The sequence below is a fragment of the Cibotium barometz genome, chromosome 20, assembly GCF_041138505.1.
Source record: "Cibotium barometz isolate CiBa-2024 chromosome 20, ASM4113850v1, whole genome shotgun sequence".
In the NCBI taxonomy this organism is placed as follows: Eukaryota; Viridiplantae; Streptophyta; class Polypodiopsida; order Cyatheales; family Cibotiaceae; genus Cibotium; species Cibotium barometz.
Window position 1 is genome coordinate 26205559 of NC_141065.1, and position 23583 is coordinate 26229141.

Here is a 23583-nt window from a genome sequence, read left to right on the forward strand (position 1 = left end):
AAAAAACAAGAGAGCTTTGTAGCTCTAAGAACTTGTACTCAAGGTTCCTCCAAGGAGTTTTATCTAATATAACTCGGAGGGGGGAGGGGTGGGGGGTCGGCCCAAGGCTATTCCGACCCCTAGTGTGGTGTCTTCTCTCTGTACTCTCTCTCTTTTATTTATTTTCAGATTTTCTCAAGGTTTTACATGTGAATTTGTTGTTTTCTTGAAGATAAGCTAAGTATCCGTGCCATAGCTCTTGCGAAGGCCTGCTACACACCCAAACAGAAATATGGATGCATCCGAAAATCCTATATGCAGCATATCCTAGCGTCCCATACCACCAAGATATACTCCATATAAGACCTCCTGTAGACCCATGAATCCAGGTTAGAGTGATCAATTCCTTCCTGGACCTTGTCTTGAGATAACCAGACACCTACCTGAATGTCAGCCTTTTTCAAGTTAGACCCCTACATCAATCTGCCAATACAACATTCCCTAAGACTTCCTTCAATCCCAGGACTACCATAAGTGCATGACAAACTATGTCAATACTGCAACGAATAGTGTGCCCGTAGCTACTCACTAGCACCGAGCATAGCCATAAATGGCTAACAACTCTTTTAAGTACTGCTACCATAGCTAAGTCCTACATAGGAAGCCATAATCTCTATCAAAGGATGCTCAAAAAGTACCTCCAAGAGTACCGTGCATTGCAACAGAAATGTGCCCAATCTCCTCCATGATCCCTGTGTACAATGGATAAGACCTTGGGACTAGATTGTAAAACCAAGGCTCCCTAATCAATAGTGTTAAAATAGCCAAGATCAATGATCGTACATGAAAGTAACAACAACTACGAATATTCACTACACAACTAGTCATTAGCACTTGGCCGTGATAAACGTGGATTGCGATTGAAGTGACAACCCTGACAAAATTTCTTTGTGGATGGTTGTCAGATTGCTAACTATTAAAATCACAGATAAACTGTCCAGAGTAACCAAAGTTATCCCTGAATCTAAGAGTGTAAGAAGGATTTCCCATGTCATTCTTGTAAACATGACAAACATGTTGGCCAAAATATAGATATCCAAGCCATGCTGTCAAACATTCCTCTCATCATCCCCTGGTATCCACATGGTAGCCTACAATCACAAGGATCCACACTATAAAATATGTGTCCCCCTCTCGTACTACAAAGGGCACAAAATGTGTATTAGAAGATACCACACTTCCGGCATTGCATGCTCAAATCCAGTAAGTCTCTAAAAACACTTTAACATGTGTCAAAGACATGCTCTCCGTATCTAAGTCAACAACTCAGACACTGCATCGAACTCATCTTGAAATTGCATCTTGAAATCCACCCACATAGTGGGTTTGTGTACCTGCTTTCTCCACCTCGTAAGGGTTACTTCTGTAAGGAGACACCTCAGAGACTCTGAAACCGTCCGTGTAGCAGTGACTAAACCAACCACTGCCTTCTGAAGGATTATTAGCTGTTCCCATAGAACTGAGCCGGCTGTTTGACTATCTGCCCTCGAAGTAAGTTTTCTCCAACACCCCCTCTACCATGGAAGGAAGGTCTCAAGAGGGGGGAGGAGTCAGGTGAGGGCTCCAAGAATGTTAAGCATAAAGGGAAGTCTAAAGAGAGTGACAAGGAGGAGGAGTAGCAAAAGCAAGTGGAGAGGGAGAAGGGGGGGAGGTTAGTAGAGGAGCAAGGGATGGGGGATGTGTGTTTGTGTGATTGTTAAGGAGTGTGGGACTGGTATGAATGTCAAGGGACCTTCACCGGGTGTGGGGAAATTTAATAAGGAGACGGGGCCTGGTAAAATTGACAGAAGCAAGGAGAAAACAGTAGGAAGAGACGGGAGGCAACAAGTGTTTAGTTGTGCAGCTGAGAGTGGGGGTAAAATGATCTCCCCTTGCTTCTTGTCACCATTTGGTCCCTTCACCAGCTTTGATCAGTGTTTTGGGGAAATCCCACATAGAACGCAACCAAGTTGAGAACGGGGATTTTCCACAAAAGAAGGGGTTGACCTGAAGGATTCATTGGCATGGATTGGCCTGAAAGATGGTCACAAAGCATGAGTATCATGGGATTTTAATCATTTATGTGACTTATAAGGTTTATGAGTCAATGTGTTCAGACATCATTAAAGTTTGGTTGCACATCTTATTGTTTGGGTGTGGATTCATGGACATGCAGGATAGTTTTTGGCCCACAAAGACTATAAAGGCTAGGTGTCCATCTGTGAGGGATTTTTTAAATAGCGTAGACACTAAAGAGGCCTACTTTGGTCATTTATAGAGGTGGTGGCTAAACAAAGCAAGGGTTTTGGACATCTTTAGCAAGGAAGGCCACTTTTGGCAAAAAAGGAAAAAAGCATGGGCTTTATGTTTAGAGTTGGCCGACTCAAAAGGAATGGGCTGAAGTGTTAAATGAGGTGGGAGCTGCTCTCTTGAGGAGATGCGCACAGGTGGGGCTGCTCGCTTGGAAGATATGCACACAGGGAATCTGGCCGTACAGCGCTGATTCTCTCTTTGATTTGCTTTCAAATCTGGCCGACTGCAGACTGTTAGCTACTCTTTACTGGTCGCCCTCAATGTATACCACAACAGTGCTGTTTTTCCACTGATGGCTGCTCACAGACAGGCCGTACAACAGTGATTCCTTTCTCTCTCTTGACTGGCTGCCACAGAGGCTAACCGTACAGCAACTGGGAGTTTCTTTCCCTGCAAGCTGATAGTACAGCAACGTTTTCTCTCCCTCTCTGCTGGTCGACACATACAGGCCAACAGCAGTGTTGTGTTTTTACTCTTGGTGGTCGCCTTCAGGCAGACTGACAGCAGCTGGTTATCTCTCTCTGCTTCTCTCGACTGGTTGCAGCAGAAGCTGGCCATACAGTAGACAGTTGTCCTCTGGGTTCTCTCACATGGAACAGGCTTTGAACAGAGGGTTGTTTTGGGGAAGTTTCGGGACTGTTTCTGCAGGACTGATTTGTCTTGTCTCAGATAAGAGAGCTTTGTCAGAACCTCAGGTGTGCTTTGTGAAGAAGGCTACTTAGGAACTGTGGAAAATCTGGTGCAAGTTGCACCCTCACCTCGGATTCCTTGTAAAGCTTCTACGTAAGCCGGCCGTTCTGGCTTAGTGTGCTGTCTATTTATCTTTTTGCTGTTGCTCTCTGTTTGTATTTGAAGTTTTTCTCCCCTAGTCTAGGATATATCGGTTACACTTTCCTGTTTATTCAAGGACAATGATTCCTCCTCCCTGTAATTTTATAATTACCAGATATAATTGGCTAGGGCCTTAGAGGATAAGGAAAGAGCTCCGCTTAAAGATGAAGATTCTTCTAGCTGAGAAAAGCCTTAGCTGTGGGTATCCTTAGTCACGAGTGAGCTACATCAAAAGGGCTAGTCTCTTTTGGTTTCACCATTTGCAGGTAGTTATAACTTAAAAGAGGTTATATTGTTGATCTTAGTTGCATAGTTATGGGAAATGGAAACAGAAATGGCATTTTTCATGGGGACGAAACAGGAACCGGCATGCCAACCAAACTGGGGAGAAGAATGGAGAAGAAGAAAGAGGGGGAACAAATAGATTGGAAGCAGGAAGAAAGGGGAAAGAGAAGAAAGAAGGTGAAACCGATCCCGTCAAGTGGGAAAAACTCCGTTGGACACCCACACGCTTAATAGCACAACTTTAAAACCACAAATTTGAAATGGACAACTTAATACAACTTGAAATTGAAATGAAATGAAATGGAAAGATGGACACCAGCACTGGGGCCGGAACGGGCCGACCCCCCCCTCAATATATGATATATTTATTGGGAGTATTTAATGAATACAATGCTCCATGGGTTCCAAGAACCAGATAATGTCCATGTACATATGAAAACAGTACCAAACAAATAGGCTCGAATTTCGATGTAGAAGCTCGAAGCAGAACGACCACTAGTGTGGTCCAATCGCTACGGTCCTGTGCTTTCACTGGACTCCGCGGAGAGCGCCTCACTGGTGTTCCGAGACCACGCACAAACAGGCGCTCTCGTACTAACGCGTGGCTCTCCCGATCTCAGCACCTTTGGACCGAGGTTCTCCAATAAAGCTTGGACAACCCGGCACCGAACGGGTGTTGGCCGAGCGGGATGAATCCTTTTATTAGATTTAAACATAAAAATACTTTATTCAAATCTGAAAATCACTTACTTGTAGTTGGTTGATAGAAAACCAATACTTATGAAGCCACCCTTGTTGAAGAAAGAGTTGCCTCGTGTAGAACTAACAAGACAAGCACCACCACAAAGGGTACAGCCGCCTGCTGTGAGAGAAGAAGCATCCACTTGCAAGGGTGGAGAGGCCTGGCTGCAGCGTGGAGGAAGGAAGATGGCGTGGAGGTGCAGCCAATTGTATCCTTTTGTTGATAGTAGCTACTGTGCAGAGGAGGAGAAGGAGAGGTTGCACAACTTGCTTGTTATGGTCGCAGGAAAAAGCAGCTGCCTCTGGCCTGTACAGCAGCTCAACCTATTGGAGGTGACAGCTGATAGAAGATGGGTTATCTGCAGATAACTTCAACGTGGAGGTGAGGACAGCGCAGCCTGCTGAAATTCAGCCGATTGTGGGAGCAGCTGTAGCTGTGCAGCCTTGTGTAGGTGACAGCCGCCTGTAGGAGAGGCTGAGGTGCGGCTGAAGCATAGACGGCACCTGTAATCAGCGCTGGTTGGAGTTACAGCCGTCTATAGAAGAGCTGGCGCAGGCAGCAGCAGCATAAGCAGTCCCCTGCAAGATTCAACGCAGCCACCAGCAACAGTATTCAGCCGCCTGTAGAGAGGCAGGCGCAGCCAGCAGCAGAGGATACTTCGCCTTCATGAAAGACATGCGCCAGAGGGAAAGATGATCGCCGGCAGCTGGTTTTCCACGAAGCGGATGCTGCTCACGCTTGAAGAAGGGAGCTTTTTAATAAAAATTAATGTAGAGTTAACTTTGTGATACCCACGTTTGCATGTGGGGGAACTAGTGGGGGTAGGTGACCATGTCCACCCCCACACTCACTTAAAAAGTGGGGCTCCCCACCTTGGCCCCTAAGTGGGTGCCCACTTTTAAATAAATGTGAACACCTAACCTTATAAAATAAAGGGTTAGAATATAAAACATTAAAACAACAAGTGCGACATACTTACCACCTGTTCACATGCACCAAAACTTGTCAGAATACAGAGCAGACTTCACGACTCACTGGCAGGCGTCCCCGCTCAGTAAGTAACACGTCAAGCAGGCAAACACACAAATACATGTCATGCGAAAACAGTTTCAAGCATGCAAATCATGTGTGCATGTGCAAATAGTAACATGGACATATCTCCCGTTCATGGAACAAGTACAAAATATCTGTCGGCACAAAACTAGCACGACATAAAAACATATAAACTTGGTCTTCCTATGGAGTGACAGTCCCATAGGTAAGACACAGTTCCAGGCACGAGTTTCCCTATGGTGTGACAGTCCCATAGGCAAAACACGGCACGAATACTGGCTCTTCCATGGCGTGACAATCCCATGGGTCAAACACAGTCCAGGTCATACACGGGTGGCACTGATCTGGCTCCCGTCCATACGACACCATCCTGCTAACACACGGGTGGCACCAGTCTGGCTCCCGTCCATGTCAGCAAAATATTGGCCTCTTCACACGAGACACTGGCCTGGCCTCAAGTGAACGAGACGCAAAAACTGGAGATGGACCAAATGGTCGGCCAATTGGTGACATCCCCCCCCGGGCTTCTAAAGAGTTGACCTCAACTTAAAAGCCTCAAGATATGCCTGCAACAATTGCGGATAATCTGCAAAATAATCCGCATTTATCCATTTGGCATCAATAGGCAAATAATTCTTAAACTTCACAAGGTATCTCCTGGAAAGCTTTCCTGCAGGTAGCTTTCTCTCCTTGTGGAAAACAATCTGTTCTGGCTGGAGGATCTCCTCAAGCTCTTCAATCTCTGGCGGATCTTCTGTGACAGGCTCATCAGGATCTGGCCCCACATATTTCCGAAATAGACTCGCATGAAAAGCATTGTGAATCTTCCAATGACTAGGTAAAGCAAGCCTGTAGGACACTTCATTGATCTTGTGAATCACCTTGAAGGGTCCATAATAGCGAGGAGAAAGCTTAGGATATGATCCTTCTCGTCCTGGCCTCTTCCGAAGCCTAGCCTTCTCAAATTTCAGCAATACCCAATCACCTTCTTTGACTTCCATGTCCCTTCTATGCTTGTCAGCAGCCATTTTATGCTTATCCTGAGATCTTGCAATGGCTGTCCGCACCTGACCAAAGGCAACATCTAAGTCACGAACATATTCATCAGCTGCAAATATCTCATCCTTTGTACGAAGGATGGGTGGCAAGACCACTCTGCCATAAATAATCTCAAACGGAGCCTTTCCTGTGGAAGCATGGATCGTATTGTTGTAGGCAAACTCAACAAGTGGAAGATACTTCTCCCATGCACTCTTTTGATCTGCCACATAACATTTCAATAAATCCAACACGGCTGAATTTGCAGCTTCACTTTGGCCATCCGTTTGGGGATGATAAGCTGATGAAAACTCAAGTTTAGTACCCATATTATCAAACAAAGCCCTCCAAAATAGGCTTGTAGTCCTGGGATCTCTATCCCCAACAATGGATTTAGGCATACCATGATGCTTGAAAATATTAGCAAGAAAAAGCTTTACCATATGATCAGCTTTAATGGTTTTCTTGACGGGCAAGAAGTGAGCTTGCTTGCTAAACCTGTCCACAATAGTCCAAATAGCATCATTCCCATGCTGGGATCTAGGCAAATCCATAATAAAATCCATCGTGATACTTTCCCAAGGTTGCGAGGGAATAGGCAATGGCTGAACCAAACCTGGAGGCTTTTGCCTGTCAAATTTCACCTTTTGGCAAGTAATACATGCACGCACATAAGCCTCAATGTCTTTACGCATGTTTGGCCAAAAGAAATACCTCTGAATCATGCGAGTAGTAGGCATAATACCTCTATGACCAGCATAAGGTGGAGCGTGACATTCGTCCATAACCTTTGGACGCAAATCCTTCACCACACATAGACAATTATCCTTCATAAGATAACCCTCGTTGATAACATAAGAGGCATGTGAATGACCAGCCATCAAATCAGTCCATATATGGCAAAAATCAGCATCCAAATGATACAAATCTCTCATAGCAGATAGATCTCCATGAGAGGCCACTGAGATTGCAGCAACATAAGGCCTCCTAGATAGTGCATCGGCCACGACATTTTTCTTTCCTGGAGTATGCACAATCTGAAAATGAAACATGGAAAGAAAGTTTGCCATTCTCATCTGCTTCTCTGAAAGCTTGGTTTGAGATAGAAAGTATCTCAAGCTTTGATGATTTGTCTTGACTACAAATTCAGCCCCAAGAAGGTAATGTTTCCAAATCTTTAAGGCGTGAATTACAGCCAAGAGCTCTTTCTCATAGATATCCATATGAAGCTCAGCATCATGCAAACGACGGCTCTCGTATGCAACTGCATGCCCTTCTTTATTTAGGACAGCTCCTATGCAATCACCACAAGCATCACATTCAACCACGAATGACTTGTGCAAGTTAGGAACAATCAATACTGGACCACATATGATCGCATGCTTGAGCTGCAAGAAAGCATCCTGTTCCTTTGAGGTCCATTTGAAAGCAGTTTTCTTCTTCGTGAGATCATGTAGAGGAGTGGCAATCATAGCAAAATGCCTTATGAAACGCCTGTAGTACGAGCATAATCCCAGAAAACTACATACTTGATGTACGTTTTGCAATTCGGGCCAATTCCGAATAGTCTCTATCTTTGCAGGATCCATTGTAACTCCATCCTTGGATACAATATGTCCCAGATAATGAATCTCTGAAAGGAAAAACTCACTTTTCTTGGCATTTACGAAAAGTTTATGCTTCCGCAACTCTTCGAACACTGTGACCAAATGAGTTCTGTGTTCCTGCTCATTCTTGGAGAAAACCAAGATATCATCAAAGAAGACTCCTGTAAACTTGCGATGGGGTCGGAATATCCTATCCATCATATGATTAAAAGTAGCAGGAGCATTGGTGAGACCAAAAGGCATTACCAAGAATTCATATAATCCGAAGGCTGTCCTGAATGCAGTCTTATGGACATCTTGTGGCACCACACGTATCTGGTGATAACCACTCTTCAAATCAAGTCTGCTAAAGCAAGCCGAACCATCAAGCTTATCCAAGATATCATCAATACGTGGAATAGGAAATCTGTTCTTGATGGTAAGCTTGTTCAAAGCTCTATAGTCCACACACATACGGAATGATCCGTCCTTCTTTTGAACAAGAAGCACAGGAGAGCAGTAAGGTGAGGAACTGGGCTGAACCAAACCTTTCTCTAAAAGCTCGTTGACCTGCTTCATGATTTCTTCTTGTTGTGCAGCACTCACTCGGTATGCGGGTTTGTTAGGTGGAGAACTACATGGCACAAGATCTATGCGGTGATCTTCAAGCCTTTGGGGAGGTAATTCACCTGGCAATGAGTCAGCAAAACAGTCGTTGAATGCATTAAGAAAATTCAGCCTATCATTAGACATAGCATCCACATTTTGATGATTTGGCACAAGACTATCACGCACAAAAACCAAGTACGCTGAAAGACTCTTTTTCATTGCTTTATTAATTTGGATGTGTGATACAACTGGGATGGAATCCCCTTCTTTGCCAGCATCAAGAAAATGCATGCGGCCTTTATGCATAAAAGAAATCATATTGGACTTGTAGTCTTTGCGGGGCTCAAGCCTATGATGCCACGGCTTGCCCAACAATACATCACATCCATTCAGTGGAGCAACTAGAAAATGCTCATTATCAAGATAGCCCTGTATATGGATACGCAACTTCCCAATCAAAGGGGTAACCTGCACCTCTTTGCCAATAAATGCAGCTTTAGCTTCAATCTGAGGTCCCATGTTTTCAACCTCAATACCCAATGCAGCTGCCATTTGCATAGAGATGAAATTGTCAGTTGCACAGTCATCAAACATGAAGAGTGCGGGCTGATCCTTGATTTGCCCCCAAGCCTTGCAAACCATACGCTCTTTTGCATCATGACCTGTATTTCCTTGCACATCAGGAACTGCATGTACATTAGCTTTGGTGTGCTTGTCCTCGTGCTTTGATTTGCGATCTGGGCATTGCCGAAACATGTGGTCTTTGCTACCACAAGAAAAGCATTTTCCATCCTTAGCATATTGCTCTCTTTGCTCTGGGGTTAATCCAAATTTGTTCTTCCTTGGGCCCTGTTCTTTTGATGTGTTATTTTCAGCTTTACCACCCTTGTAAGGCTCCCGGAAGTTCTTTTTTAGGTGGCTGTCCACCCTTTTGCTGATTTGGGACAGCCTTGTCCTTCCCCTTGGAACCTCCTTGATCCTGCTTGATCTTGAGCACCAATTGCTCCGTAGCAAGAGCAGAAGCTGTGAGTTGTTGCAACGTATGTTTTGGGTGCAATTCAATACCCGATCTATAAGCAGGTTGCAATCCAGAACGAAACTTCCTCTTTCTTTCATCCTCAGTGATTTGCATAAAGGGAGTCACTTCCAGCAACACTTTCCAAAATTTGTTAACATACTGTTGCACACTCTCATTATCTTTTTGTTCCAGTCTGTCCCACTTTTGAGTGAGAGTTTGCTCCGCATTGGGTGGCAAGAACTGAGCATAAAATCTATCTTTGAATTCCTTCCAAGTAGAAATGGGATCCTTGGTGATCTTTTCAGTGATCCACCAATGAGCAGCAGTCCCTTTCAAAAACATGCTAGCATGGCGCACCTTCGACTTTTCTGTGAAATCCTCATCGCTAAAAGCAATGTCGAACTGTGCCACAAATGCTAACACCTTAGAAGCATCATGTTCACCACCATGAAAGACATCAAATTTGACAGATTTATCACCTGCTTTGAATTCCTTGAGCTTCCTGGCATGAGGCTCATGGTCTTCTCTTTTTCTTTTCCCCTTATCCAACGGGGTAGCCCTGTCTGCATGGGCTCCATGGGCCGTCATAGAAGCTTCATGGGGCACGGTGGCATGTGCTCCACGAACTCGAAACTCGGATGCATGTGACTTACCTGCATATGGCATGGTCTCTCCATGAGACAACTCAGAAGGCAAAATTTTTCTGGAAGTAGACCTGTCACCATGAGATACATATCTTGCATGCATGTGACCTTCATGCCCTTCATGAGCACTGGCATACATATATCTATCAGGCTTTGTGCCTTGTGGAGAGGATGCATGACGAGAGGTGACAGTCACCTCTTCCTTTTGTATAAAAGATTTCAACCTCTGGGATGCAGGATCTCCATGCTTCAAACGAGGTGGATTTCTGAATTTCAGCTCTCCGTCATCCCCCTCTTTGATATCACCTTTGCAAAGGAGATAGGCAAGTGCCAACTCCCTAGGTTTCTTGCCCACTTCACGAGCCATTGATTCAAAAGTTACATCAACCATAGCATCAGCCTTCCTGGCTTCAATAGCACTTTGTAGATGGGGATCTTCATGCAAAAACTTTAATTCTTGCTCTTGAGCCTGCAAAAGTTTTCTCATATGTTCCATTTCAGCCCTCATAGCATCAGGCTCTTGTTCAAGCATAACTGTCTTTCCTGGAGACAGTTGACCCTTGGATTCACTATCCATAACCCTTTCAAGGGGCTTGTGTCTTCCTCGCAGGGCATCAGACCCACGAGAGGCACTAGATGGACCCCTCGAATTTGGCACTTCCAAAGGGTTGCCTTGGCTGTCCATTGTGTTTTAAGTTTGCTAAAAGCGGGATGTCCAGTACACAGGTTCGTTTCCCCACTAGGAAGAGGGAAACAACCGTGCTCTGATACCAATGAAACCGATCCCGTCAAGTGGGAAAAACTCCGTTGGACACCCACATGCTTAATAGCACAACTTTAAAACCACAAATTTGAAATGGACAACTTAATACAACTTGAAATTGAAATGAAATGAAATGGAAAGATGGACAGCAGCACTGGGGCCGGAACGGGCCGACCCCCCCCTCAATATATGATATATTTATTGGGAGTATTTAATGAATACAATGCTCCATGGGTTCCAAGAACCAGATAATGTCCATGTACATATGAAAACAGTACCAAACAAATAGGCTCGAATTTCGATGTAGAAGCTCGAAGCAGAACGACCACTAGTGTGGTCCAATCGCTACGGTCCTGTGCTTTCACTGGACTCCGCGGAGAGCGCCTCACTGGTGTTCCGAGACCACGCACAAACAGGCGCTCTCGTACTAACGCCTGGCTCTCCCGATCTCAGCACCTTTGGACCGAGGTTCTCCAATAAAGCTTGGACAACCCGGCACCGAACGGGTGTTGGCCGAGCGGGATGAATCCTTTATCAGATTTAAACATAAAAATACTTTATTCAAATCTGAAAATCACTTACTTGTAGTTGGTTGATAGAAAACCAATACTTGTGGTGTTTGTGTAGAATATGAAGCCACCCTTGTTGAAGAAAGAGTTGCCTCGTGTAGAACTAACAAGACAAGCACCACCACAAAGGGTACAACCGCCTGCTGTGAGAGAAGAAGCATCCACTTGCAAGGGTGGAGAGGCCTGGCTGCAGCGTGGAGGAAGGAAGATGGCGTGGAGGTGCAGCCAATTGTATCCTTTTGTTGATAGTAGCTACTGTGCAGAGGAGGAGAAGGAGAGGTTGCACAACTTGCTTGTTATGGTCGCCTGCATAGGAAAAAGCAGCCGCCTCTGGCCTGTACAGCAGCTCAACCTATTGGAGGTGACAGCTGATAGAAGATGGGTTATCTGCAGATAACTTCAACGTGGAGGTGAGGACAGCGCAGCCTGCTGAAATTCAGCCGCCTGTGGGAGCAGCTGCAGCTGTGCAGCCTTGTGTAGGTGACAGCCGCCTGTAGGAGAGGCTGAGGTGCAGCTGAAGCATAGACGGCACCTGTAATCAGCGCTGGTTGGAGTTACAGCCGTCTATAGAAGAGCTGGTGCGGGCAGCAGCAGCATAAGCAGTCCCCTGCAAGATTCAACGCAGCTACGAGCAACAGTATTCAGCCGCCTGTAGAGAGGCAGGCGCAGCCAGCAGCAGAGGATACTTCGCCTTCATGAAAGACATGCGCCAGAGGGAAAGATGATCGCCGGCAGCTGGTTTTCCACGAAGCGGATGCTGCTCACGCTTGAAGAAGGGAGCTTTTTAATAAAAATTAATGTAGAGTTAACTTTGTGATACCCACGTTTGCATGTGGGGGAACTAGTGGGGGTAGGTGACCATGTCCACCCCCACACTCACTTAAAAAGTGGGGCTCCCCACCTTGGCCCCTAAGTGGGTGCCCAAAGGGGGTGCCCACTTTTAAATAAATGTGAACACCTAACCTTATAAAATAAAGGGTTAGAATATAAAACATTAAAACAACAAGTGCGACATACTTACCACCTGTTCACATGCACCAAAACTTGTCAGAATACAGAGCAGACTTCACGACTCACTGGCAGGCGTCCCCGCTCAGTAAGTAACACGTCAAGCAGGCAAACACACAAATACATGTCATGCGAAAACAGTTTCAAGCATGCAAATCATGTGTGCATGTGCAAATAGTAACATGGACATATCTCCCGTTCATGGAACAAGTACAAAATATCTGTCGGCACAAAACTGGCACGACATAAAAACATATAAACCTGGTCTTCCTATGGAGTGACAGTCCCATAGGTAAGACACAGTTCCAGGCACGAGTTTCCCTATGGTGTGACAGTCCCATAGGCAAAACACGGCACGAATACTGGCTCTTCCATGGCGTGACAATCCCATGGGTCGAACACAGTCCAGGTCATACACGGGTGGCACTGATCTGGCTCCCGTCCATACGACACCATCCTGCTAACACACGGGTGGCACCAGTCTGGCTCCCGTCCATGTCAGCAAAATACTGGCCTCTTCACACGAGACACCGGCCTGGCCTCAAGTGAACGAGACGCAAAAACTGGAGATGGACCAAATGGTCGGCCAATTGGTGACAGAAGGTAGGTGAGAAGATAGATTGAAAAATTTACCTGAATGTTACCTGAAATGGAGGGTGGAAACTCCAGGTGTTGTCATGGAAACGGCCAAAATGGCAGTGAGAAAACTGCTGAAATAGACAAAACATTCCATCCATGACAGAAACTTGTTTTGGGCCCAGAGACCCCCCTGAAACGGATATTTTGGCCTGAAGACCCCGCGTTTAAGCCATCTAGGTCAAAAGCAACATTTTTTGGTTTTGTACATGGTGGATGTTGAGATTTTCTATTCTCTAATTTTTTTCCTTTTGTTAACAAGTCAAGGCTTGAGTTAAGATATGATCTTATACAGTACTCTATCAAGTTTTGACTATCATGTTTCTTTTGGTAGCAGTAACATCCGCAGTAAGTGGCCTCAGAGTAGCAGTACCTACCCTGTCAGGAGGTAAGCTGACCTGGCTAAACGTTGTAATCTCTTTTAGATTAATTGTCTAATCATCTTTTATGTCTCAAGTGTTTCTTTTTTTGCTATAGCTTGTTGTTTTCTGCAGATATCCTGGTGGGAATTGCAATTGTGCTTCTAATTTTTCTCTTTAGCATTCAAAGATTTGGCACAGGCAAGATTGGCCTTGTATTTGCACCGGTGATGTGTGTATGGTTTGCTGCGCTGGCGGCCATTGGTATATACAACATCATCAAGTATGATTCAAGTGTTTTTCAGGCATTCAATCCCATGTTCATATACAACTTCTTTAGAAGGAACAATGGACAGGCATGGCATGCTCTTGGAGGCCTTGTTCTTTGCATCACAGGTAAATAATGCTACAGTATCTCACCATTATACATGTACTCTTGTTGTCTCATTCCCTAATAGAACAAGGGAAGGAAAAAAACATTGAAGGCTTGTATGTGAAAAATAAGTATGTTCACGTGTTAAATGATTAATTAATATATGAGAAAACTTCTTTGTGAGTTTTTTGCCGTTTTGATGGCTTTTAGAAACTTGGCATAAAGGTATACTTTCATTTTTCTTATGTATGTGCTAAAACACTTACAAGAATTGATTCCATGTAAACACCCAAATTAGCTATAGGAGCGGGGGGGCTTTCCGCTGCGAGGCCCTACAATTGCTGCTAGCAGTTAAAAAGAACAAACTGAGTCTATCTTTTAATAGCCCAGTAAGAAGAATGAGATGTCGTGTGGCCCTTGCTATCAGGCCCCTTCTGTGTAATGATAGACGAGGTTTGCCTCCATGTCCAAGATGGCCTCAAGAGCACTTCCACAGCCACTCTGCCCAAAGAGATTGTATGAGAGGCCTACTCTTGCATATCTAAGTCTTCATGTTAAACTTACCACCTATCAAGGCAGGGAGAGGGTCAATCTCTCAAGTGTGGTTCTCTCTCCCATTTTCCTGCTCAGATAACAGGGAGGGTTCATCTTGGGGAAGGCAGGGAGAGGGTCAATCTCTCAAGTGTGGTTCTCTCTCCCATTTTCCTGCTCAGTAAACAGGGAGGGTTCATCTTGGGGAATACCCATTATGCCCAAACACAAATCCCTTAACAAATGTCACGACAGAAGATATTGTCTTTTTAAAAGGGGCTTGTAAAGGAAGCTTGAGAGGTTTATTGTGTTGATACCCTCAACACAGGGAACACTTCACGCTTAGTTTTGATGCTAGTAGAGGTGATGTTAGCGCGAATATGTCGTGGATCTCAAAGAAGGGGAAACAATTCACCCTTGTTTTTGATGCCAGCAAGGTAGTCTTGAAGGTGTGTTGCAGCTGAATGGCCATCTGGTGGTTTGTAAGAGAAGGAAATCTGGAAAGGCAGAGTTTGATATGTGACCTGCAGAAGTTTTTTGATTAGTCTCTTCAGTGTATATCTTATCTTGAGGCGTCTCCATTTTCAGTGAGGCCATGGCATTTTTGTCTTAATTCAGTTGGATATGGAGTGAAAGAGAATGCGTTGGGGAATGCCCTTAGCAGACGTGGGCATTGGTTTAATTTCTTCCATTGAAGGTGAAGTATCCTGATTGTACCAAGCATGTAAATGTTTATAGGGCATGATGATAAAATATTTTGGTACCTGTCCTTTATGGTTTTACTACATAGTCCCCTTGTGTGTGGTAAAGGATGAAAAGTTTGGAGTTTGTCTTTGAAGGATCTGAATCACATGGCACTTTCATGCTAACATTGACTAGGTGATTCTTTTGGCCTTATATGAAGCTGGATTGGCATCGTCTTCATTTTTTCCTTGTAGAAGTTAATGTCTCCATGACCTTGTGTTGAGATTGGTTAATTGCCAATTGGTGGAGTTGCCACAGGAGTGTGTATTCATGACTTCGTGTTGAGATTGGTAAAGAGCCACTAGTTTCAGAATAGACGAGTTTCAGAATAAACGAGTTTCAGAATGGTTGCGTTATTTAGGGGTCGATCTCTTGATGCTGATTGAAGAGATGCTGGTATGTTCATCGAAAAAACATTTGGGCTTCATAGGTTTCGCAAGTGTACTGTATGTGACAGTGAAGGGAAAGGACAGCTGTCAATGATGGGGGACTTGCTGATGGAGACAGATGATTGCATATGACATGTCAGATTATAGTTGCCAGGCATTAAAAGTAACACGTTTCATAAATGTTTTAAAAACGTTTATGAAATGTGTTTCACACCGTGATGAAATGTTTTAAAAATGTTTATGAAACGGGCTCACACCTTAATGAAATGTTTCAGAAACGCTTCATACCATTTTTTTTGTGGGGAGGAGGGGGGGGGGGTAAAAGTGCCTTATAATTCCCGTAATTGGCCCAGGAACATCCTAAAATCCTTGTAAATTCAAAGAACGTACAAAAATTTCCCATCTTTGCAATTTTCTATCATGAAAACCTAGCATTGTGTTGTGAAACTTGATTCCTGATTTTTGATTCTTATTGAAGATTTGAATGGAGTTACAAATAGAGTCTTAAGCCCCAACTTCACTACTTAGGGTTTTCTTCAGTAAGGCAAGTTGCTATTTGATAGCAGCCCCATTTTCTCATTTGGCAGCTGGAGAAAGAGTATGAAGCTAATGAGAGGTTTTCAAAAGGTTCTGACTTTTCAAAGGTATGAAACATGTTTCATTGCAACTATGTGTAAGATTCTGGAGGTTGGTGGAGATGGGACAGGCCGCGAGTGTCTGACACCTCAGATTCTGAAAAAAAGGATGTGGTGGATGGAGACAGCTGAGCTTAGCAGTTTGTGACATGTCACGTCGTTACAGAATGCTGTCAGGTTTGCTCCATTCTGACTTTGTAAGAGTGGAAAACAAGTGGAGTAGATTGCTTCTCCACCGAGACCTTGTCCTTGACTGTGACAAAAAGTTCACAAGGATGCTGTAAAAGGCTCTTTGATAAAATCAATATTTACCTACTCGTCCCATGAAGAGATCTTGAGCACTGTGAAGCTGCACCATTGCCATTATGGTGCATCTTCAACCAACTCGTCCTGGTGCTGCAAACATGTGTTTTAATCAACTCATGCCTGACCGCATGATGACATGGTGTTAAAGTTGGTTTTTGTTTTCATTTTTTGTCGATTTCAAAGTTTTCTGAGGGTGGTGGTATTAATTTGGTCTGGCTGTTTTGATAACTTTGCTTTTTAAGGTCTACTTGTAGTTCTGATAGTGGTACACTGATCCATGCAGGAGGGGAGGCAATGTTTGCCGATCTTGGAAATTTTTCAGCAAGGTCAATTCAGGTAATTTCTGCTCCAATGACTGTTTTTGGGTGAACTCTTAGCTAGTGGAGAAATCTGGGCTTGAGCACCCAGTCTTGATCCAACCACCTGTCTCAATGATAAACATCATGTAGGTATTTGTGCTGAATCAATGCTAAAAAAATGTCATAATAGTTGCAATTGAAGGGCTGTAGCAATCTTGAGGTTTAATAACCTTGCTGTAGCTGTCTTTTCTCTAAGCCTTCATGCATGCATGTGGGAATGTAAGTAGGGTGAAGTAGAGTGTTTTAGCATGTCGAGATTTAAAGGGTTTAGTAGTTCACAAGGAGGCTCTCATGAAACAAAAAGAAACCATTGCCATTCTGTCATAACTTGATGGCCTACAAGGAAAGCCTAGTGAAGCAGAAAGTTCATCATTGCTTTGACTCTCTTCCATGTATGCTTCTATATTTATAAAATTCAAGTATATATAAAATTCAAGGATAAATTCTTCTTCATAAAGCACTCTATCCTTGCATGCTATCTTGTATGGAATATAAGTTTCTTTTTTGCTGTGTGTGTGTGTGTGTGTGTGTGTGTGTGTGTGTGTGGATGAGAGCTCGCGCAGGAGAGAGTGCTGCACGAACCTTCACGTCTTCCCTGTTTTGACTCACTTTTTGCTCGCTGTTATACCCTCTGCTTAGCTACTGTTTATCGCTCTTCTCTGTACAACCCTGTGTGTGTGTGTGTGTGTGTGTACAGGCTAGGTGTCTGTGTGTGTGTGTGTGTGAGAGAGACCCTGTGTGGTCCATCAGCCTCGACTCGACTCCATCGTTTGCTGCTCCCGTGAACACTTGGTTCCCTCGCAGCTTCAATTCGTCGCCGAAATTGCTCAGCAGACTGCCTCGCCATTATCCCAATCGCCCAGTTCTGAATTTTGGTCGCCGGATTCTGCTTCTGGAGTGCCCGTCCCTGCTCGTGGGTCCACTGAGACTGTTCGCTGGTGCCTCTGCAGCGCCCTCGATTCTCTGTCCAGCTGTCCTGATACCGCCTTTCTGCACCGACTTTACCTAGTGCCTATTATCTCATCATGGCTTCTCCTATAAAATATTACGCTCATAAAAAACAAAAGCAGGCTGTAGGTCAGGATGACCCTGTGCATGAAACGCCCGAGGCTGGGCTGATCTATGAGGTAATGCATGAAGGATTTCAGGATACACGCAAGAATTGGAAAGATCCTGTTCCTATGGTGGGACTTGCAGTGGATGTGGATGAAATCATAGATCCCATTCGAGAATATGCGAAGCATGCTGTGATTATTTTTTTTCCAGGCAGGATGCCTATTGCTGCTGATGTCGGGAATTGGTTGACACGGACATTGGGTGGTTGTTTTGTTCGCAAAGTCCACTATGTGGCAAGAGGTTTCTTTGAGGTCATTATGGTGGATGAGCACCATAAGCAAACGCTTTTAGAGCACTCCCCTCTCTTCTATGGACAACAGATGGTTCATGTATTGCCATGGTTCCCCACCAGAGACTATCAGGCTTTGATTAAGCATCGCTGTCCTGTTTGGGTAGAAGTGGTGGACTTCCCCCAATGTTTGGCCTCCTTGTTACCTAAAATTGCAGCATCTCTAGGAAAGGTTGTATGCCCTCCTAGACCAAATGGCAACTCAAATCGATTCTGTATTTTATGGGACATGGATCAGCCCACTCCGGAATCTTATGCTGTTACCATAAATAACGTCTCCATGGGGAGTGCTTTTTTCAGACTCAAATGGGGTCTTTTTGCAGGCGCATGCTTTGAGTGCAAAAAGTTTGGACATATGGCATCTCAATGTCCTCTGGTCCTCCATAAGATGCCGCCTGATGCCTTGCCCATCCCAATGCAGAATAAGGACACTCCTGGTCCTTCAGGGGTTAAAAACAAAAGTCTAAAGACTCCTGTTATGCCTCAAGAAAAAGGCAAAATGCCAGTCTCTTCTAATATGAATGTAGTGCAAGTGGATATTGCTAAGGCTTTTGATACTATTAAATGGGGTTTCATTCAAGAAACCATGCGTGCTCTGGGATTTGGAGAAAAAATGCAGAATATCATTCACTGGCTTTATGCTGATAGCCAGGCGGCTTGTATATTGTCAGGAGATCTCTCAGAATCATGGACTTTGCATCGTTCAGTTAGGCAGGGATGCCCTTTAAGTGCTCTTTTGTATGCTATAGCGATGCATACCATGCTTCTTTATATAGATCATTTGGTTGATACTGGCAGTCTTTATGGATTGGACATTCAGAATAGACGTCAGTTGGTTGCTCAGGCATATGCTGACGATTCTTTTTTTCTTCCTCGCAACACACATCAGGATCTCTCTACTTTGATGCAAGCTCTTTCTTTGTTTGTCCTTGCGGCTACCCTAGAAATCAATTTTCAGAAATCTAAATTGTTGCCTCTGCATTCAAAACGGTGGCATAATTTGCTATGGCCAGGAGAAATAGTTCACTCCACTCATTTGATTCGGCATTTGGGATATCCTTTGGGATGGTCAGTCACTCGCCGTCAACAAACAGATTGGGTCTTGGCAAAGCTCAAGAAAAAGTTGGAATACTGGAAACTTGCAACATGGCCATTGCATGTTCGTTTACGGATTCTCCAATCCATCTTGGTTGCCTATATTCAGTTCTACCTTCCTCTCATCAGGTTTTCTAAAGGGGAGCTGAAATTATTTATGTCCACCATCTTTGAGATATTCTGGAGGTCAAAGCAAGGGAAAAAGAGTGTACGTTTGCTTTCGGCAAATCGTTTGTGCACCCCTAAAATGCATGGAGGCTTAAATATCCTTAATTTACAGGTGCATATTCTTGCCCACAAAGGTAAACTGATGCTTCAATTTCTGGAAGGCACTCAGCCTTGGACAGCGATGATCCGTCATTTGTTACTTCATTTGACGACTTCGGCTTTTGGCCATTGGCAACCTACTCATTGGGATTTTATTCTTGGTTACATTACTGGCAAAATTAAGGGCTGTCCTCTCATTTCTGGCTTACTTGCTGATTGGAAGCTTGTCCTTTCAAATTTAAAATGGAATGGTCGCGGCTCCTTACAAGGCAACTCTCTCCGCGCTGAGAGCATCCACTGGTCCAAAGCATTTTCAGTTCCCCTGGCGGTGCAAGAACCCCGGCGTTCATATTTTCTCCACTCAAAGGGTGTTACCTCTGTGGCAGATGTCATCCATCCTGATGGCTCCCCTTTTTCTTTTCCACAGGCTGCTGCACATTATGGCTTGGGACCTCATTATCGTCGTCTTTGGCGTGATATAATTCAGATGCTTCAGCCTTTTTTGCCGATTCCACTGTTGGAAATTCGAGATCGCCTGTAGGATTGGACTATCTCCTCTTTTGATTCTTCATGCCATCCCTTGAGGCTATCTGATATTACAGTTGCTGGTCTGTATAAACATTTGTTGCCATTGCCTTGGGTTTCTGAACGGGCAAATCTCTTCTGGCATATGCATCGGTCATCTTGGTGGTGGAAAAGACGATTGCGATCTCTTTGGCAATCGAAGCTTCCTCTTCGACAACAGCTCTTTTTATGGCGCGTTCTTTTGGCTATTATTTCCTCAGGACAGTTTCTGGCACGCAGACATATATCCTCATCCACTTGCCGTAGATGCTCTGCTTCCAGGGAGACAGTCATTCATATTTTTTGGAGCTGGCCTTCTTCTCGTTAGTTTTTTCTTCCTCTCATTCAGCTTCTGCGGGCTAGATTTCCAAATATGATATTTGGAAAGTTTTTCTAGCTATTTGGTCTTCTTTTGCCCAAACCAGAGTTCTCTCTTTTCTTCTCATGGGTGCGCTACTGGGCTTTATGGACACTATGGAAAGTTCGCAACCATGCAGTTTTTGGTGATGCGGTTTTTTTTGCTTTTTCTTTTTTTCGGTACTCCCTGCATCAATCTTTCTTCGATTGCATGCAGGTTGACCAAATAGATCATGATGTATATATGTCTTATATTGACATCCTCAGTTGATGTACTTTGGGACTATCTACTTTGGATAGTCATCTTGTAAATCTAATATACTTATGATTCCACTTTAAAAAAAAAAAGTGTGTGTGTGTGTGTGTGTGTGTGGGTGCGCGCACACCCGTGCGCGCGTGTCTGTATGCGTCTCTCTCTCTCTCTCTCTCTCTCCATCCTTGCATGCTATCTTGTATGTAATATAAGTTTCTTTTTTGCTGTGTGTATGTGTGTGTGTGCCCGTGCCCGTGCCCGTGCCCGTGCCCGTGCGCGCTATCTCGGAGTCTTACACTTCTGTGCTTATAATTGTAGGACAATCAGTTTATTGTACTTTTTAGTCTCATTTAGTTGTTCTCTTTGATGAGACACCAACTTCAGATGTACTCTCAGTTTTGGTCTCATAGGCCACTATGGCCTCTTAGAGACGTTAATATATCATTTCGTTTCATTTCATTTCTCTCTCTCTAAGAGGCCATGTATTCATGTATCCATGTACTCATGTACCCCATTTTGACTAGTAGCATTAGCTTCCCACTCTCCCTAGTTGCTACTTCCGGATGCTCCCTACTGATGTATTGTAGGGCTAGATACTTACCTTCAGTCCTTTCTTTTCTTTTCCAGATAGTGTATCAGATGTCATATGGTTGTAACTTTGGTCCCATAGGTCACTTTGGCCTTTTGAAGACGTTAATATAACATTTCATTTCATTTCTCTCTCTCTCAGTACCCATCAGCGAGGGGTCACCATTGAGAGAGCATGCCAGATCCGATGGGCCCGACGTCCATGCCCACCCAGGTGCAGACAGTGGACACATCAACTCCAGATCTAGGACATACCTGAGCAGTATCGAAACCCCCCCATCCCCCCCCCCCCCCACAAGCAGTAGATGTGTCTCACCTCATAGATGTAGATGTGCATGGCATGGACACACCAGCTACATGATGTACACTTTGGGCCTTAGAGCTTTAGCTAGGCAGCATTATTTTGTCTTTTTTGTTATATGTGTAAGCCCTTATGTATCATAGACCTTATGGTCTTTTGAAGATGTTTAATATAACTTTCTTTCTCTTTCTCTTTCTCTCTCTTTTCATGCATGCCCATTTCTATCTCTTTGTCTTTGTGTTGTGTGGCCTGTGTGTGTGTGTTACAGCCCAAGGCTAATTAGGGTTAAGACCTTCAAGTTAGGTTAACCATAGCCTAGGGGTTAGGCATGACAAACACGATACATTATACATAGCCATTGTGATTGATCATGAGACTTGACTCTTGAGTACTCAAGAAAAATAGATCTAGAATCCAGATTACACAATCAACTAGCAAAAAAAGAGGGATTTACAGCCATAGACCTTGGAGGTGGAGCTCGAAACACCTGTGCATTGAGCCTTTCCTGTAACTCCTTCTCTGATAGAACTGATTGGCAAAAAGCCACATCATGGCCAGGTTCATGCAGCAAATGAGCTCGCACACGATTGGCACCACCACTTGCATACGTCTCATCACAATCCACCTCTTCCCACCATGACCAAGTAGCTTGCTTCTTGGACCGCTTGCTGCCTGAAGCTCTAGATGCCATTGAATGATTGTTGAAGGAGAAGAAGATGAAAGTAGGGCGAGGAGGAGCACACTATAAACTTCCAAGCATGGTCCTGTGAACTTTCAAGTTTGAAGGAGGTCGAGTGGCAAGTTACAACGCTGTGTTCAATCCCAGGGAGGGGCGGCCAACAGCGAGCACATACACATTGCAGTCCTTTTTAAAAAAAATCCTTAGCGAATGTACTGTTTGAAGGTACTTTAGTACCTAACGTACCTTTAAACAATACCTGGCAGTCGTTGCATTCTTAGTCGTCACAAGAAATGACCGTTCCTGAAACAGCAACAACCGTTCTGACTAAATTGCCACGTCACCAGCCCGTTCCGGTGTGCCTTGTGTAACTTGGTTGAACACAATGCTAATCAATACACTAAGATTTGATGGACACTCGCTCAAATACAAGAAGTAATTTGCTGAATTAACAAGAGACACAATGAACCGGAACGGCCGACCCCTCCCTCGAATAAAAAGTAAATGATCTTGGGAGAATCAAGTACATAGTGTCATGGGCATTTCTGACCAGATTTCCATACCAATGCATATGAATACAGTATTGCAAACAAGTGGTTGTCGATGTAGACTTGCAACCCACACTACCCTCTCAAGTGCCCATGTTCCTTACTATCTGCTCTCTATTGTTCCACCAACACATGGTAGTAACAATCTGCAAGAGAGCACGTAGGACAAGATAACACTACACAGGGTATGTGATCTTGTAATCCGGTTCCTCCCTCCTGCTACTTGCTTCCATATTTATGCACTAAAGCTTACTAATTGTAAGTAGAGTCGATGACAGTGGAGGTCTTCATGATGGAAGTCCTTGGAGTGAAGAGATCTTCGATTTGTCGCATTTTTTCGCGACAAAAGTCTTCAAGAGGATGAAGGGAACCTTGGGAAAGCTTCCCCTATGGTTCAACTTGAGAAAGGAGGGCTGAAATTAGGGGTTTCAGCAAAAAGACTAGAAATTACAGCAATAAAGAAAGTTGTTTTGCTGAATTTCAGTCATTGGGAGTGTGTAGGAGAGTGATTAGCATCCGGAAACACTCTTGGAACCTTGAGAAACACCTTACCAAGCTTGGAAATGGAGTTGGGAAAAGGAGAAAGTGCAAAAAATGCAGCCCAATAGCCCTCATGAAGGAGGCGCCAATCTCTAGAGAGAGGAGGAGAAGTGAGGTGGTGAGTTGTCGAGTATAGGTGGCAAGCAGGTGCTTTGTGGAGCAAGCTAGAGTGGACAC

At 44.3% G+C, this 23583-nt stretch overlaps 1 protein-coding gene across 1 annotated transcript in view; it reads left to right on the top strand.

Annotated features, from left to right (window-relative positions):
- LOC147627714 (putative potassium transporter 12) overlaps positions 1-23583 on the top strand; it is a 121929-nt gene that overhangs the window by 65001 nt on the left and 33345 nt on the right. Inside the window, exons 4-6 of the mRNA XM_086814667.1 lie at positions 13451-13501; positions 13608-13868; positions 16734-16786. Of these exons, the coding sequence (XP_086670793.1) occupies positions 13451-13501; positions 13608-13868; positions 16734-16786 (365 nt within the window). The remainder of the gene's footprint in view (positions 1-13450; positions 13502-13607; positions 13869-16733; positions 16787-23583) is intronic.